This window comes from Schistocerca nitens, chromosome 3 (assembly GCF_023898315.1).
Source record: "Schistocerca nitens isolate TAMUIC-IGC-003100 chromosome 3, iqSchNite1.1, whole genome shotgun sequence".
NCBI classification, from domain to species: Eukaryota; Metazoa; Arthropoda; class Insecta; order Orthoptera; family Acrididae; genus Schistocerca; species Schistocerca nitens.
In genome coordinates this window covers 874,331,488-874,350,602 of record NC_064616.1, presented here as the reverse complement: position 1 = coordinate 874,350,602, position 19,115 = coordinate 874,331,488, and the positions used below count along the sequence as shown (strand labels likewise).

Sequence of the window (19,115 nt, the reverse complement as noted above, 5' to 3'; positions counted from 1 at the left end):
TACTTTATATCATTATTTCCGTAAGAGGAAACGCAGTTATACTAATGACACTGAAACCTGGCTGACGAAGGTACATTTGAGGAGGGCAAGGGTAAGGCTGTAGGGGAGGATGACCCCCCCCCCCACACACACACACAAAAACAAAACGGAAAATGAAGAAAAATGGTCAGCTTGCCCTGAAAGCAGATGTGAAGGAAAATCAGTCCCCTAATTACCGAATACAGCATCGGCAGTGTGCTGCTTAACACAGTCACGTCCATGAACTATCTAGGCGTAATGCTGCAAAGCGATATAAAATGGAATAAGCATATATTGACGGTAGTAGGGAAGGCGGATGGTCGACTTCGGTTTATTGGGAGAATTTTAGGAAAGTTTGGTTCATCTCTAGTCCTCGAGTAGGACACTAGTGCGACCCATTCTTGAGTACTGCTCGAGTGTTTGGTGTCTCCACCAACTCGGATGAAAGGGAGACATCGAAGAATTCAGAGGCTCGCTGCTAGACTTGTTACTGACAGGTTCGATCAACAAGCGAGTTTTACAGGGATGATCGTGATCTCTAAAGGGGATCCTTGGAGGGTAGCCGACGTTCTTTTCTCGAAACATCAGTGAAAAAGTTTACAAAACCGGCATCTGACGCTGACAGCAGAACGATTATATTACTGTCGACGTACATTTCGCGTAAGGACCACGAAGGCAAGAGAAATTAGGGTTCGTACGGAGGCACACGGACAGTTGTTTCTCCCTCGCTCTATTTGCGAACGGAACAGGAAAGTAGATGGCTAGTAGTGGTACATTGTACCCTCCGCCATGCACCATACGGTGGCTTACGGAGTACGCATTTAGAAGTAGACGCTGAGAGCAGCTTGTTTCATTTTGGGTGATATCAAATGCATGACGCACCAGGTAATGCTATCGCAAATGAAACATGCTTTCAAAATTCTTGTTGTAGACAAATTCTTGTAATAATAAACCTACCATCGACAAATAAATGCTTTTCCAAATAATGCATCAGCTAATATCATTCTGTGGCGGTACAAAACTTCAACCTACTTAGTGTTTTAGGTCCATAGCATGTACTCCTTAAGTGAAGTTTTTATTTATTTATTTATTTTGCCGTTGACAGTAGAGATTATGTACTTAGCCATTACAGTTTCGGCCTTAAAGCGATTATCAAGTACTGCAAAAGATTTTGCTTCAACACATGTCAGATCCTCTGACATTTATTATATATCATCGTCAGAATAATGGCCTTAAAGCGGAAATTGCAGTTCTGAAATAAATAATCTGTACATTCGATGGTAAATATGGTGTCCCCCACCAATGAGAAGTGAATGAAAGTATAGGGTGAAAAAGCTCCCTTTTTGTATCTAATTTCCCTTAATAAATGACTATTATAAATTTTGGACAGTATGATCCTAGTCGTTATTTAAAAACACCTAGACTATTGGTTGATGTAGATTGCAAGTGGACAGTCCCTCGCCTATAGGATTCGTATTGATGGGTTGTACAGATCATGGCTAGGACTTCAACATATGTAAAAAGGAAACGCAACGCTCTAGCGCTTTCGAGAAAATCGAGTTTGAAAGCTTTAGACATACATATACGCTAATAATAGTCGTTAGCATCCAAGGAGTACGTAGCCGTCCGAGTAAGCGCTCGGTTTTATAAAACTGAGGACTGTGGATCGAATCTCAGTCCCCTATGGTATGTCTTTTTCCCACGTAATTCTAATGACAGGTTTATTATGGTTCTGCATATATCAGTACCTAAGGAATCATTTATTGTTGAAATAATCTTCACCTTGAAATTTCGAGGTTTTCTCTAACATTTTGGACGTAGTTTACCATTAGTATCACATTCCTGCAAATTAGTACCATCGGTCTTCGTTTGCTAGCAAGAGACCACTGGCTCATTTGGACCAAGGGTGTAAAAAGCACCTGATGAGTACGCACACAAATACAAACACGTTATGATAACATCTTCAGAGTCCGGCAGACTCACAACAGTACTATACAGGAATTTCTAATTCACCTTTTGAAGACGTGCATGAGAGAAGAACAATTTATTTTGCTCCTCGACTCATGGGGAGGGCAAACGAAACCGAGTTTGTACGACGAAATTTTTCAAGATAGAGAGGGTCTGTCAACGTGCAGTATTAAAGTAATTCCTCGAAAATATACTCCATTGATGCAGCCCTGAGAAGCTTATTTTTACAGGCGGGTGAAAAATTTTATAATGCGGCTGCAAAATCGCTCGCACATCATTTAACACAATAGAGAGATAGCTTCAAGAGAAGACTGCATAAAAATTCAATCAATCGTACACCATCAGTTGTCTGCTCCAATATTCGGTATAGATATTCGTGATACGCCGCGAAACAGTGCTATGATCGAGAACCGTTTATGTGCGTAGGCCAGTTTTGGTTTGTAGTAGAAACAATGAAAAAACAGTGCTCATGCAAAAAAATCGGCTTCGTTTCGTGTGCTGTATGCCACAATAATTATTGTTTTATATATTTCTACGATCAGTATTATTCTGATCCGTGCAGTGCATACGTGTCACAAATGTAGATGAAATAATGTCAATAAAATAACTATACCGATTGATTCAAAATAGTCGTGTATCCTTTTTTATTTCCAATGTCCTTACAAAAATATTTAGTTTTTCCTATTTTTCAGGGTAAGTATTATGCAAATAATAAATTAATCATTAAATATTGATAATGTGGACAATCATAGTACATCTGTAGCTAGAGTTACGTGAGAAAAACAAAAGAATCACCAGCAGCGAAATTCGATCCATAGACCTTGCACTTATGAAACTAAGCGCTTAACCACTTTTTTTTTAATCTAATGAATCGCTGCAGGAGCAGGACGACGGGTAGGGCAGGGGTCGACACCCGAAGCCTGGCCATCCCGCCGCCACGCCCAAGCAACGTGTTCGAGTTCGAGGATCGAAGGATCAGGAAGAGGATGTAGTGGGTGTGTCTATGGTGTTTTATTTATTTATTTCTTTAACTTTTATAACATTTTTTGTATTTATAGATTTATTTTTGTTTCATTACAAAGAAAGATCCTACAACTACCGTAGCCGAGCGTCCGAGTCGTCTTCTCGTCTGTTGGGAGGGGTTCCCCTCTATTCCGTCCGTAGAGGATCAATATATGTAGTAAACGGCCATGCCTTTTAGCCAGTTAACGGCGTTCGTTCTGGTTGATGGAAAGTATACGCCGGCAGGACGCAATACATCATCAGCGGAGATAGACTCCGGCAATCGCCGCAAGAGTAACGCCAGCATGCGCTGCGTCAGTAGGCAGCACTCGCTGGTCGCGGCACACGTCAGTCGGTGTGCATCCGAGTCAGCGACTGAGCATGTCGGACACAAGGGGTCGTCCGTCAGATGTATGGAATGTAGCCTCTGACGAGTAGCGAACTTCCCATTCACAACCACGTAAAACAATGAACGCACCGTCGTAGGTAGAAAAGGCGTGTGTACCGCTCGCCACACCGTGTTCCAGGCAACTTCAGGATGTTTGTGGGTGACCGTATTTAAAGGTTGCTGCTGTTGATAGAGGCGATAATAGTCTTTTGTGCTGGGCTTCCGTGTCGTCGGAAGTTCTGACCGTAAGTAGCTGAAGTCAATCAAGAACTCTCTGATGTGGGTGAGTGCCGATGAAATGTGTCCTACAGAAACCGGGGGATGCAGTGAGTGTGGTGCCACTTCCGCTATCAGGGTGCCCGTCAGAGTGTCGTGGGCAGAGGTCCACGTGCGACGCATAGTGTTGAGATAAAGCGATCGCGCACGGTTATATACGTGAATTAAACCGATACCGCCCGCCCGCTGCGGCAGTGTCAGGGTGGCGTATCGGACTTTAAAAACAAGACCGGTGCTTACGAAATGTCCATATGCTGCTTGAAATCTGTCGGCCATCTTAGCCGTCAAGGGAAGGATATGCGCAAAATAGTTCAGTTTTGAGACAAGATAGGTGTTGACATAACGTGTTCTGAGGAGCATATCCAAGCTACGCAGTTTGTTGTCCTGCAGCAGAGCACGTGTCTGGTGTAGGAGCCGGCGGTACGTAGCCGCCACCGTGCGGCGGACATTGCTGTAGAATTGCACTCCTAAACACTTGAGTACGGGCACCTTGTCAAAGGGCACCGCCGCTTTGTGGGAAAGCCCCCCTCCGACATCCATGTATTTTGTCTTCTTCACGCTGATGACGCTCCCAGCGACCGCCCCGTACTGGCGTAGCCACTGTAGCGCCATATGCATTTCATCCTTTGATCTGGCCAGAAACACCACGTCATCGGCGAATGCACCACAACAAAAGGTCACGTCCCGCAAGGAGATAGCAGTTAATCGCTGCCGTAGACCATGTAAAGCTGGTTCAAGCGCTGCAGCAAATAATATACCCGACAGGGGGCACCCTTGTCGCACTGACCGTCCAACAACAATGTGGCCAGACTGATAACCGTTGACCATCATGCGGGAGCGCGCTCCGTGGACCAGTCGAAGGACCACCTGTGCAGACTCCGGAGAGAGGCCCATGTGTTGCAAAACTGCGCGTAAGAAGCCGTGGTCGACGCGGTCGAATGCGTGGTCAAAATCTACGGCGACAAGGGCGCCTCGTATTTTGCAGGCCGCCGTCAAAGCAATTACGTCGCGGTATGCTCCTAACGCCGTATGAATGTTGCTGACACCACCTAAACATGTCTGATCGGTGTGGATGGCTTTCCCGATAGTGGTGTGGAGACGCGCGCGGAGGATACGGGCGAAGATCTTGTAGTCGTTGTTGAGGAGTGTGAGTGGGCGAAAGTCCTGCCACCTACAACCACCATTGGGTTTCGGTACTGGGATCAAGATGCCTTCTGTGAATTCTGTGGGGACAGTGAAATAAGGGCGGATCAGGTCTTGAAACATTTGGAGCCACTTGTCACCCATAAGGTGGTAAAAAGTGCGGTAGAATTCCAGGGTTAAACCGTCCGGTCCAGGCGACTTGTTCGGTGCTCCACGTGCCAAGGCCGATGTCAGCTCGTCGGGTCTAATGGGCAACAGCAGACTATCATCGGGTGCCACGTCCCGAGGGGCGGGAAAACCGTGCAACAGCTCGTCATAATCACGTACATTTCGCGGATCTTCCATGTACAAGGTCCCATAGTGTCTGGCGAACGTGTGCGCGATGTCCGTTTGTGTCACTGCGCGGTCGCCCTCCTCCGTGTTTACCGCCGTAATGAGCTGACGTTTGCGGTGGCGCCTCTCGCGCACAATGTGATACACTGACGCTGTTTCGTTGGGGATACAGTCTTGCACTCGCGCACGGATGCGGACACCTTCTAGCTGCTCTGTCCTGATGCGAAGTAGACGAGCTTTGATGCGTTGTACGGTCATCTGACGTTCGGGAGACGGCGGTTGCGTCGCCAGCTCACGCAACGCTGTATAGTAAAATTCCGATGTTGCCCTTTGCCAGTTCGATCTGTCACGCCCGTAGGCCATCAAGGTCTTTCGGAGTGCAGGTCTGACACATCCCAGCCACCACAGCAACGTGGAAGCATACATGGGCAGGCGCCTGATACACCGACGCCACGTGTCAGTGACTGCTCGCCGACACGCTTCCTCGTGAAGGAGGGAGACGTTCAGCGTCCACGGGCCCCTGCTGCGTCTTGTGAGTTGTCGGGGTAAGGTGACAGTGCAGATGTACGCGAGATGGTCCGTGAAGGCCGTCGGCCAGAGTTCTGCATCACGGGTTGCTGTGCGGAGGGCACGCGAGACGTATATCTGGTCCAGACGACTGGCAGAATGGCTGGTAAAGTGCGTATATCCACTCTGGGTCCCATGATGTAAGAGCCATGTGTCGTGGAGCGCGAGGTCAGTATCAATGCTTGTAGAGCCGGGCATGGGACGTAATGCGGTATCTGGTCCTCGGGCCGCAGAACACCGTTAAAATCGCCGCCCACTATGTAATTGTCCATATTTCCTTGCAAAAGTGGGGCTACCTCCTCCGAATATAAGACATGCCTGTCACCACGGTGCGAATTACCGGAGGGAGCGTAGACGTTAATGAGGCGGACTGCGCCAAGTGTGAGTGCGATGCCTCGCCCGTTCGGCAAGTACGTTGCGTCCGTCGCGTCTATGCCATCTCGGAAAGGATGGCCGTTCCTCCTGCGCCATCACCTACGGGTAGGCTGTACGTGGTGTAGCCATATAGGTCTAAACGCAGCTCGGGACGGACCTCCTGGAGAAGGGCAATGTCCAAGTCTGCCGCTCTGATCATGTCGTGTAACATGCGGGTCTTGACAGTGGAGTGGACACCATTTACGTTGACTGTTCCCACACGGTATGACTGAGACATATCAAGTGGCGGAGGCAGTGTGCCGGTGCAAGCCCACAGTGATCTCACACACCACACAGCCATCCATCTGCATGCTGTGCATTACTGTGCCGTATGAGTCCCTGACTGGCAGAGCCCTCCGGGCTCAATGTCAGCCACGGGCTCTGGTGGAGATATCGATGTTTGCTGTGCATCATATGCCTCCATATCGTCTGCCCAATCACCAAGAGACGGTTGTGATGTCATTGGGGGCTGGTCGCTTTCACAGGAGGCCACATTTTGGGAGTCGACGCAATGCGCCTCGTTTTCTGGGCCACCAGATTTAGGAGAGTGTTCCTTGTCTTCAGGCACCTTCTGGTGAATGATGCCACTGGAGTCCGTTGCAATTGTGGACGAGTCAACGAAGTCGATGTCTTCCGCCGGCTTCACATCCCTGTCCTGTTCTTCAGCTGACAATCGCCTCTTCTGGTGTCGCTTGGGTGATTTTTGCTGTCGGGTCCGAGATTCGACATGCACTGGAGGGCGGGGCTCGACACAGTCTCGGTCGCTAGGAACCCCTGTGTCCGATCCCGACAGTGACGGTGGCTGGGTGCCCACGACGCTGCGGTGGGTAGAGGCTGTAGGAACCTCTGCACCGTGAGGCTGCGGCGTCGTCGACGGCGCTGACTCCCCAACGGAGCTGGCAGCGGCTTGAGGAGGTAGCAGGTTTTGATCATCCATCACATCATGTCGTGCCGCCTCCACATATGTTAGCGGGAGAGAGGTCATAGTGGATCGTTGGGGAAGTTCATTGCGGGGCACCTGAACGAGGCGGCGCTGCAGACACTCAGTTCTAACATGGCCCTCCTGGCCACAGCCCGAGCAGGTCCTCGGTTGTCCATCATATATAACAATTGCGCGACAGCCACCAACGAAAACATATGATGGAACGTACTTCTTAAGTTCTATGCGCACTTGTCGTACCCCGTTAAGGACAGGGTACGTTTCGAATGTGTTCCATTTCTCCTCTGTGTGGCTCAGAACTGTGCCGTATGGCCGCAGCGCATCAATGACTACGTTGGCAGGAACTTCGAACGGTAGTTCAGAGAGGCGCACGGTACGCACCCCCAGACCAGCATGGTCAACTCCTACCACGCTCACGTTACCGTCTGCGTGACAGAAGCGAAAGTCGTTTGCAGATCGCTGGAGTAATCTGTCGCAGGCCGCTTCGTCAATCAGTTTGAGGCACACTGTGCTGGTTACAATAGACAGATGAATTCCCATCAGTTCTTGTGGTTCTATGTGCATGATGTTTCGTAGAAACCGTTCAATTTCATGGGCCTTCGGTCTCGTGTACGATGCATTGAACATTAGTTTGATTGTAGCTTTTCGATATGAGAACGCCATGTCGGGTCGGTGCAGGTACTATACGGCAATATAACGACGCGACCGCGCGCTAGCGTGTAAACAACAACACCTGCGGAGCACTGCCCGGCGCGCCGAGACCGTCCGCACGGTATCACGGTTGAAAGCCGACTTTTTTTTTTGGGTGCCACCTGTGAGAATCGAACTCACGACCCCTGGTTTACAAGACCAGTGCTCTGCCCCTGAGCTAAGGAGACGATAAATTAATCATTACATATTGATAATATGGACAATCATAATAAATCTGTAGCTAGAGTTACGTGAGAAAAAAAAAAAAAAAAAGAATCACCAGCAGCGAAATTCGATCCATAGACCTTGCGCTTATGAAACTAAGCGCTTAACCACTGGGTTACGGACTCCTTGGTTATTGGCGACCACACAATAGTATACAGGGTGAGTCACCTAACGTTACCGCTGGATATATTTCGTAAACCACATCAAATACTGACGAACCGATTCCACAGACCGAACGTGAGGAGAGGGGCTAGTGTAATTGTTTAATACAAACCATACAAAAATGCACGGAAGTATGTTTTTTAACACAAACCTAGGTTTTTTTTTAATGGAACCACGTTAGTTTTGTTAGCACATCTGAACATATAAACAAATACGTAATCAGTGCCGTTTGTTGCATTGCAAAACGTGCGGTTCTAGGCGCTGCAGTCTGGAACCGCGAGACCGCTACGGTCGCAGGTTCGAATCCTGCCTCGGGCATGGATGTGTGTGATGTCCTTAGGTTAGTTAGGTTTAAGTAGTTCTAAGTTCTAGGGGACTTATGACCTCAGCAGTTGAGTCCCATAGTGCTCAGAGCCATTTGAACCATTTTTTTGCATTGTAAAATGTTAATTATATCCGGAGATATTGTAACCTAAAGTTGACGCTTGAAACCTCCGACGTTCAGTTGCGTGTTGTAACAAACACGGGCCACGGTCGGCGAGCAGCATCTGCAGGGACATGTTTACGATGACGACCGTGCTTACGAGTGTGGCTCTACTGCACTGTTGTGGTTTGGTCTAGTTGTCGCAGTGTCCGCATGTAGCGCTTGCTGCTATTGTTATTCTGCATTCGTCTCCGCACGCAGACCAACTGTAGTACACCGTGTTACCAACGTCTGTGATAGTGTAGTGTTGTAGGAACTGTGACCATGGTGTATTCGAACTCTGAAAAGGCGGAGATGATACTCATCTATGGCGAGTGTCGACGAAATGCAGCTGAAGCCTGCAGGGTGTATGCAGAACGGTACCCGGACAGAGAGCATCCAACGTGCCGCACATTGCAAAACATCTACCGCCAACTGTATGCAACAGGTACGGTCGTAGCACGCAAACGGGTCCGTAACAGGCCCGTCACAGGAGAAGCGGGTGCAGTTGGTGTGTTAGCTGCTGCTGCCATGAACCCACACATGAGTACACGGGACATTGCGAGAGCCGGTGGACTGAGTCAAAGTAGTGTCATGCGCATACTGCATTGTCACCGCTTTCACCGTTTCATGTGTCGCTACATCAGCAATTACATGGTGATGACTTTAATCATCGAGTGCAATTCTGTCAATGGGTATTAACAGAGAATGCGTTGCAGTTCTACCTGTTTACCGATGAAGCGGGTTTCACAAACCACGGGGCAGTGAATCTACGGAACATGCATTACTGGTCCGTGGACAATCCTCGCTGGCTCAGACAGGTTGAGCGACAGCGACCGTGGACTGTAAATGTATGGTGCGGAATCATTGGCGACCACCTCATTGGTCCTCACTTCATTGCAGGGGCCCAAACAGCTGCAACATACATCGCGTTTCTACAGAATGATCTGCCAACGTTGCTCGAAAATGTCCCACTGGAAACGCGTCGACGGATGTGGTATCAGCATGATGGTGCACCTGCACATTCCGCAATTAACACTAGGCTGACCCTTGACAGGATGTTCGACGGGCGTTTCATAGGACTTGGAGGACGCATAAATTGGCCAGCCCGTTCTCCTCATCTTACACCTCTGGACGTCTTTCTGTGGGATACGTTAAAGGAGAATGTGTACCGTAATGTGCCTACAACCCCAGAGGATATGAAACAACGTATTGTGGCAGCCTGCGGCGACATTACACCAGATGTACTGCGGCGTGTACGACATTCATTACGCCAGAGATTGCAATTGTGTGCAGCAAATGATGGCCACCACATTGAACATCTATTGGCCTGACATGTCGGGACACACACTATTCCACTCCGTAATTGAAAACGGAAACCACGTGTGTACGTGTACCTCACCCCTCATGGTAATGTACACGTGCGTCAGTGAAAAAGACCAATAAAAAGGTGTTAGCATGTGGACGTAATGCGCTGTTCCAGTCTCTTCTGTACCTAAGGTCCATCATCGTTTCCTTTGGAACCCTACGTAATTCGGTGCACTCTGATACACACGATCGAACAGCGGAGGAGTGGTACTCAAGCGTCAACTTTAGGTTACAATATCTCCGGATGTAATTAACATTTTACAACATTTGTTTATATGTTCAGATGTGCTAACAAAACTAACGGGGTTCCATTTAAAAAAACCTAGGTTTGTGTTAAAAGACATACTTCCGTGCATTTTTGTATGGTTTGTATTAACCAATTACACTAGCCCCTCTCCTCACGTTCGGTCTGTGGAATCGATTCGTCAGTATTTGATGTGGTTTACATAATATATCCAGCGGTAATGTTAGGTGACTCACCCTGTATATACGCATACCCGACACTTTCAAATTCAATTTTATCGAAAACGGTTGAGGATTGCGCCTTCCTCATTCCGTACTTGGTGACTATTATTGAACTATATGAAAAAAACCTAAATTAGTTATAAACTACGGCGAGCACACACTGTATTCAAGACGTAAACGTCACAACAGATATTCGGATTTAGATTATGACCTGTTCGATATGCCTGCCATCATTGGCGATGATATGGGGCAGACGAACAGCGAAATTCTGCGTGACCAGGTGAAGTGTCGGAACATTGATGCTGTTGATGACCTCCTGAATGGTGGTTTTCGGCTCAGCAGTGCTTTTGGGGGTATTGCTGTACACCCTGTCTTTAATATAGCCCTACAAAAAGGAGTCGCATGTGTTCAGATCCGGAGAATAATGCGGCCAATCGAGGCCGATGCCAGTGGCCTCTGGGTAACCCAGAGCCAGAAGAAGGTCCCCAGAGTGCTCGTTCAGGACATCAAACACTCTTCTACTTCGATGGGAGCGAGCTCCGTCTTGTATGAATCACATGTTGTCGAAATCAGGGTCATTTTAGATAATGGGGATAAAATCATCTTCCAAAACCATCAGGTACCGTTCATTAGTCACTGTGCCATCAAGGAATATAGCACCAATTATTCCGTGACTGGACATTGCACATCACACAGTTACCCGTTGAGGGTGAAGAGACATCTCGATCACGAAATGCGGATTCTCAGTCCCCCAAACGCACCAATTTTTCTTGTTGACGAACCCATCCAAATGAAAGTGGGCTTCGTCGCTAAACCAAACCATATTCACATCAAAATCCTGTTCTTCAGTTCTGTTTACAATAGTGTTGGTGAAACACAGCCGCTGTTCCGTGGTCATGGGGCTTAATGGCTGATGGATTTGAATGTAATATGGGAAGAGATGCGGGTCTTCAACAACAATGTGTCGCAGTGTCTCGCAGTTGATCCCCACCTGTCGTGCAGCTTGTTTGATCGATTTCCTGAGGCTAATTTGAAACACAGCGCGTGTATTATCGATGTTTTCAAGCGGTCTCACTCTTTTTGGACTACCGACATTGCCAACCCTGTCGTCAGGAACACAACCCGTTCTCTCAGACTTGCGAATGAAATTCTCGATTTTTAGCACACTTGGACCAGTTGTCTTCAGCTTGAACTCGGTCGCAAACTTCCTTTGAGCCACAGTTGGGCTGTTATTGCTCGTGTAGTAGGCCTTCACACGCTCAGGCATGCTATACCGTGACATTTTCACGTGCAAATGGCCGACAACAACAAGCCGCGTGCTAATTCCCAACATGCCTCCTGGCCTACCGTGCGGTTTGAACGTCCTAACGCAAACCGTTGAGAAGTTATGACGATTTTATTTCATGTAGTTCAATAACTGTCACCCGCCAGGGTAGCCGAGAGTGCTAATGCACTGCTTCCTGGACTCGGGTAGGCGCACCGGCACCGGATAGAATCCGCCTGGTGAATTAACGACGAGGCTGGTATGCCGGCCAACCTGGATGTGGTTTTTAGGCGGTTTTTCACATCCCGCTAGGTGAATACCGGGCTGGTCCCCCCATTCCGCCTCAGTTACACGACTCACAGACATTTGCAAACGTTCGCACTATTTCATGACTTACACTAGACGCAACCAGCTGGCGTACACTTACTCTGTCCTGGGGAGTTAGGGGTGGCGGCAGGAAGGGCATCCGGCCACCCTCTGCCACTAACATTGCCGAATGCGTCATAACACTGCCGACCCTGCATTCCTGTGGGATAAAGGTCTACAGGAAAGAATAGTTCAATAATTGTCACCCTGTAAGTTGAAGTCCTGCCCATGCTACACACCCTGTCAACATGAATCAAATCGGCGAGGGCAAGTACGTACGGTCCCCTTGTAAATTAATTTTAATGCACATTACGATTCGAAGGAAGAGAGATCGGTGTAGTACAAGCACGGCGAAGAAAATCGGCCGAATACTTTTAAAAGGAACTTTCCGACATTTATGTACACGACATAGGAAAACCACAGAAAACCCAAATTTGGGTGGCTGGTTCCCCCACACACTAATGTATTATGCCACCTCCGTCGGTAACAGAATATGGGCCTCCTTCATACAACTGCTACTAGTTAACAGGTCTTGCACTTTACTTACAGGTATTGCTGGCGACATGGCAGTATGGCACTCGGAATTGATGTGCAGATTCCCAAGTCATAGCTTAGCCATCGTTCTTCGCTGTAGACTGCTCGCTCCTGTCTCCTGCCTGCTGTATTTTTCGGTGGTGCAGTTTTCCGTGTCATTGTATTGGTTCGTTTCTGTGAGACGTTATTTCTCCGCCTAATGTTATTATGCATATTATACTGTGTACTCCGACTGTGCAGCTTTTTATGTTTTTGGGTGACTGATTCACAGAGTCCAGGGCAACTGACGCAACTGTTGAAATATTATTATGTTCAGATGCGCTGCTTGCTGGAGATGATGTTATTCTCATGACGATATTCTGACCATCTTTTTATACTTCGCTGTTTGGTGCCATAGGAACTTACCACAAATTTCCAAATATTTTTTCGTAACCAGAACCAAGTCCAAATTCGAAAGCAGGGTCGTCAGTCAAATACAACACATAGCACTGAAAGCGCTGTTAATATGAGTACCAACGTACAGCCAGAACAGAAGAGAAATGAACTGCTGAACGGAGAGTGCTGCTACTTATAAAACATCGAATATGCAAACAAAAAATTTCGAGAACCTTCCAGAACTGATGAGTACTAAACAACAAATAACTGGTAGTGGTTGGGTTTCAAGTGGTGACCCACAGCACGCCAGCCAGTGTCGCTAACAACAAAGACACAATACATGCAGCACATCTCGTGGCAATATACTAGTGGAGCCACATACAGTACGAAATTTGTGTCGTGTTCATAAGAAACGTGGTTCTGTTGCCTCTTGACATCCTGGCTAATGCGAACGCAATTAAATATTCCCTTGCCTCTCCACTTTCAGCCTCAATAACAACATCCGTTCAATCCTGTCTCTCGGGTTTTGTGTCTGGTGGCGTTAGTTGTACATAAGCAGTGATAGAGGGTGAATGCCACTAAATCTCTGTGACAGTACAATCTCCTGAGAAAAGTTACAGGATGGTACTTGTTGAACACCGAATTGGATGCAAATTATTTAACGGCAATTTAACCTACTATTGTACGAGAACATCAAGCGCTAGATAGTCTGATACCCGTTCAACCTAGTTTCACTAAGGTTCCCTTCCCTTCCCAGCAGCCTAGTCTAGCTCACTTGCTCTAACTTAAAATGAAGGACAGATTTTTCCTCGTCGCTTCCAAAGCGTTTAACTTTAACGCTTGACTGTTCCTAAGTTCAGCAAATGGAGGATGCTCCTGCCCCTTCCCTCCCCCTGTTCAGAAAGGGATCTGCGCCTGGGTGGTCCTGTGCTAGAGTCCCAGCACTGGTATTTTCTTTAATTATCGCTAGTTACTGCTGATTTCAGTAAACTGTGCTGTTTCGCTAATTTTAAAGTTGTATCATTACTTTTACCTAATGGGCTTGTGTCACGATAAAATGGACTTGACACCGTTAGGACCAGATTACTGATGTGGTGAAATACTTGGTGCTAAACGAGGTCGCGATTAGGGAAAATGGATTTTATGGTGTCATCAATGTGCCATGGCATGTGGTTGTATGGAATCATTTATGTGGGGTGCGTTGGCTATCTCTCGCCTAGTCATACTAATCATACGCCGTTGGAGGAATGTGTCCTCTCCTTTATGCGAAGTGACTCGTATAATTCTTTAATAACTGTCTCCGTTATTCAATAAGGTGACGACAGTGGAACTTGAAAATTACTGCGACGGTCTCGTTAGTACGTGCTTATGTGTTGTTTTCACCGCTGACTGTGGAAATACTAGAAGTCCTAACCCTTCTAGCAAATCGTTACGGCTGAAATACAGTGTGTAATCCGTATTTCGAACGATGATTTTGTTTTATCTTGGATTGCTGGGTTATCCTTCTCCGTTTGAATGATGAACGTTTTTGGTTTTAGAAATTTCGTCATACGTTTCTACAGCTTCAAAAAAATGGTTCAAATGGCTCTGAGCACTATGGGACTTAACATCTGTGGTCATCAGTCCCCTAGAACTTAGAACTACTTAAAGCTAGCTAACCTAAGGACATCACACACATCCATGCCCGAGGCAGGATTCGAACCTGCGACCGTAGCAGTCGCGCGGTTCCGGACTGAGCGCCTAGAACCGCTAGACCACCGCGGCCGGCTCTACAGCTTCAGACTTTAAGTTAAAACGTATTTTTTCTGGTTGGTAAGCTCCTGCAAACACCACGTGTTCTTTCAAATTCCCTCCCACTAACAGTTATTATGTCTTGACTTATAAGGGAAGTACCCCACCTCGACGGCTAATACCGAATAAAAACGATTTTAAAATACGGGGATGAGTCTGGTCACCCACAGATCATGGTCACTTACGGTATCTGTAAAGCTCTGCATTTGTGTGTAAGTGATGTTTACAGATTAACGGATCTATAGAATCACATGCTCAAGTGGTTTAAGAAATAATGCCTCTAACAGACAATTATGATCCATACATTCGCAAGATTTAGCAAAAAGCTAAACATTCGCCTGAAACAATACATGTCAATACGTGTAGTACTTACAGAGTAATATTTCGCAAAACAGGAGCTGCTGTGTTGTCGTATGTCCGTTACTCACTCGTCATGGATGTGTAAGTGTGGAGTTTCAATGAAGTGATTAAAACGCAGGGGAATTTCACAGCTGCTGGCAAAGGTCTTAAAAGCCTGAGAGCTGTTGCTTACGGTATTGGACTACTGCAGCGCGGATACACTGAAAATGATTAACATAAACACATGATGTCCTTGTCAAAGGATGTTGGTTTTAAGTTATTCCGCAAACTGCTCACATTTCGTTATCGATCACCTTCAGTCAATGCACTAACACTTGGGTCATGCTGGACGTCCTTAGGATCACCTCATCTGGCCCCTTCAGTCAGTGCAGCAGAATCTTAAGTTTCAAATGCTGCAAAGAGATAGGTGTGCATGTTAAACCGCTCGTTAGAAGTGCGAATAATGTGAACGATATTTATAGTTAACGTCTATGGGTGAAAGCTACAATCCTCTCTGGCTGTTGAAAAGTTAGAAGAATATTTATCCCATGCCCCTCCCCACCTACCGTTACCTATCTTACAAGAAGGTACTCAATCGACATCACCAGAACGCGATTAGCTTGCTCATACTAGCTAGCTCATCTTTATGAAGTTTTAGAATCACCCAACTGATAACTATGTGATGCATCAAGCTGAGCTGCAAGCAAACGAAAGTATACAATAATTTAAAAAGAGTTTATCTCTCCCACCCTACTACCATTGGCAGCTTGCCATCTACATCTGCTCTGGAATATGTTATACTCGTGTCCATAAGTTAAGGTTGGTTGGTTGGTTTCGGGGAAGGAGACCAGACAGCGTGGTCATCGGTCTCATCGGATTAGGGAAGGATTGGGAAGGAAGTCGGCCGTGCCCTTTCAGAGGAACCATCCCGGCATTTGCCTGGAATGATTTAGGGAAATCACGGAAAACCTAAATCAGGATGGCCGGACGCGGGATTGAACCGTCGTCCTCCCGAATGCGAGTCCAGTGTCTAACCACTGCGCCACCCCGCTCGGTCCATAAGTTAAGGTATCGTTGATATACAACAAATAACATCAGGTTTGGATATAATGACTGCTTTGACAACACTGCATAATCAGTGTCGGTTAGACAATCAGTAAGAGAAGATCTGCGTTCCTGCTGCAGATAAAGGCGAGTACATCGTTTGTTTAAGAATTATACACTCCTGGAAATGGAAAAAAGAACACATTGACACCGGTGTGTCAGACCCACCATACTTGCTCCGGACACTGCGAAAGGGCTGTACAAGCAATGATCACACGCACGGCACAGCGGACACACCAGGAACCGCGGTGTTGGCCGTCGAATGGCGCTAGCTGCGCAGCATTTGTACACCGCCGCCGTCAGTGTCAGCCAGTTTGCCGTGGCATACGGAGCTCCATCGCAGTCTTTAACACTGGTAGCATGCCGCGACAGCGTGGACGTGAACCGTATGTGCAGTTGACGGACTTTGAGCGAGGGCGTATAGTGGGCATGCGGGAGGCCGGGTGGACGTACCGCCGAATTGCTCAACACGTAGGGCGTGAGGTCTCCACAGTACATCGATGTTGTCGCCAGTGGTCGGCGGAAGGTGCACGTGCCCGTCGACCTGGGACCGGACCGCAGCGACGCACGGATGCACCCCAAGACCGTAGGATCCTACGCAGTGCCGTAGGGGACCGCACCGCCACTTCCCAGCAAATTAGGGACACTGTTGCTCCTGGGGTATCGGCGAGGACCATTCGCAACCGTCTCCATGAAGCTGGGCTACGGTCCCGCACACCGTTAGGCCGTCTTCCGCTCACGCCCCAACATCGTGCAGCCCGCCTCCAGTGGTGTCGCGACAGGCGTGAATGGAGGGACGAATGGAGACGTGTCGTCTTCAGCGATGAGAGTCGCTTCTGCCTTGGTGCCAATGATGGTCGTATGCGTGTTTGGCGCCGTGCAGGTGAGCGCCACAATCAGAACTGCATACGACCGAGGCACACAGGGCCAACACCCGGCATCATGGTGTGGGGAGCGATCTCCTACACTGGCCGTACACCACTGGTAATCGTCGAGGGGACACTGAATAGTGCACGGTACATCCAAACCGTCATCGAACCCATCGTTCTACCATTCCTAGACCGGCAAGGGAACTTGCTGTTCCAACAGGACAATGCACGTCCGCATGTATCCCGTGCCACCCAACGTGCTCTAGAAGGTGTAAGTCAACTACCCTGGCCAGCAAGATCTCCGGATCTGTCCCCCATTGAGCATGTTTGGGACTGGATGAAGCGTCGTCTCACGCGGTCTGCACGTCCAGCACGAACGCTGGTCCAACTGAGGCGCCAGGTGGAAATGGCATGGCAAGCCGTTCCACAGGACTACATCCAGCATCTCTACGATCGTCTCCATGGGAGAATAGCAGCCTGCATTGCTGCGAAAGGTGGATATACACTGTACTAGTGCCGACATTGTGCATGCTCTGTTGCCTGTGTCTATGTGCCTGTGGTTCTGTCAGTGTGATCATGTGATGTATCTGACCCCAGGAATGTGTCAATAAAGTTTCCCCTTCCTGGGACAATGAATTCACGGTGTTCTTATTTCAGTTTCCAGGAGTGTATTTATGAGCTTCAGACAGGAGCGACCTGGATGAATACTAGTTTAGCTTTTTTTAATATTTCTTGTGTGTTTTCGTGCTTGCTAGACACAGTGTTTCGTTTTAATAGCAGTGTAGTGTTAAGTACCCCTGCTTGTATTGACACAGATTCCCATAAGAGCTGACTTATTTTAAATTTCGTCAGTGTTCTTTAACTTCAACTCTTATATTTCGTGCTCGTCTGTGTATTTATCAGGCTGTCTCGAGTATGGATAGGAACTATGACTGCTGTGTTCAGATGTGAGCTGAGTTGGTGACCCTTCGCTCACAACTCCAGGCGGCACTGGCTTCAGCCACGCAGCTTAAAGCTGTTGCCAAGGGGCATCTCTGTGTGGGGCCAGATGAGGTGATCCTAAGGACGTCCAGCATGACCCAAGTGTTCCCCAACCTGTCCATTTTTGTGGCCACCCCATGTACTGCCCGCACTCAGGTTGATCCTTCACCCATGGTCTGGTGAGAGGTCATTCCAAGGTGTAGCTGGCAGCAAAAAATTTCCCAAGGGACTGATGGGAAGCTCTCCCCAGTTGGTCTGACGAACAGGTTTCAGGCACTGTCTGTAGCTGACGAAGTCCATGGGCCAGATGAAGTTGCTCACCGTGTTCCAGAGGAAGCCCCTTGGCCTGCAAGGTCTGGGCTGCCCAAAACCAGAGAGAATCTCTTCTGATCCAAAGTGACTCATATCGTTAGTATGGTCCCATTACGAGTCTAATGTTGGAGTTCACAACTACCAGTAACCCCATCCTCTGTGAATAGAGGATGGGGTTACTGGTAGTTGTGAACTCCAACATTAGACTCGTAATGGGACCATACTAACGATATGTGTCACTTTGGATCAGAAGAGATTCTCTCTGGTTTTGGGCAGCTAGCTGAAGTAGTAAATGGGACCATACTAACGATATGTGTCACTTTGGATCAGAAGAGATTCTCTCTGGTTTTGGGCAGCTAGCTGAAGTAGTAAATGGGACCATACTAACGATATGTGTCACTTTGGATCAGAAGAGATTCTCTCTGGTTTTGGGCAGCTAGCTGAAGCAGTAAATACTGTCAGTCTTGCTTGCAAGGTGAAGGCAGAGTTCACCATCTGGAGTATCATCGACAGAACCAACTGTGGTCCTTTGGTATAGAGTCAAGGGGAGGGTCTGAATCAGAGGCTCAGACGTTCTGCGTTCTGCGACGATATAGGTTGCAGATTCCTCGACTTGAGCCATAAGGGGGGGGGGGGGGGGGTTCCAGGTTCCACTAAATAGGTCAGGAGTCCACTATACGCAGGAAGCCGCTACATAGGAAAGTGGTCTATTGGTGGGGGAGGAGACTGGGCAGCTTTTTAGGTTAGAGGATACCGGG

General features: G+C 47.9%; 1 protein-coding gene and 1 non-coding gene across 2 annotated transcripts in view; both read right to left on the bottom strand.

The window, feature by feature from the left end:
* Window positions 1–7,094, bottom strand: part of LOC126249460 (dynein axonemal intermediate chain 3-like) — a 176,654-nt gene extending 169,560 nt beyond the window's left edge. The window contains exon 1 of the mRNA XM_049951114.1: window positions 6,438–7,094. Within this exon, the coding sequence (XP_049807071.1) occupies window positions 6,438–7,094 (657 nt within the window). The remainder of the gene's footprint in view (window positions 1–6,437) is intronic.
* Window positions 7,095–7,855: 761 nt separating this feature from the next.
* On the bottom strand, window positions 7,856–7,927 carry Trnat-ugu (transfer RNA threonine (anticodon UGU)). Its single transcript has one exon. It is a non-coding gene; the product is annotated as a tRNA-Thr (tRNA).
* Window positions 7,928–19,115: the final 11,188 nt, after the last annotated feature.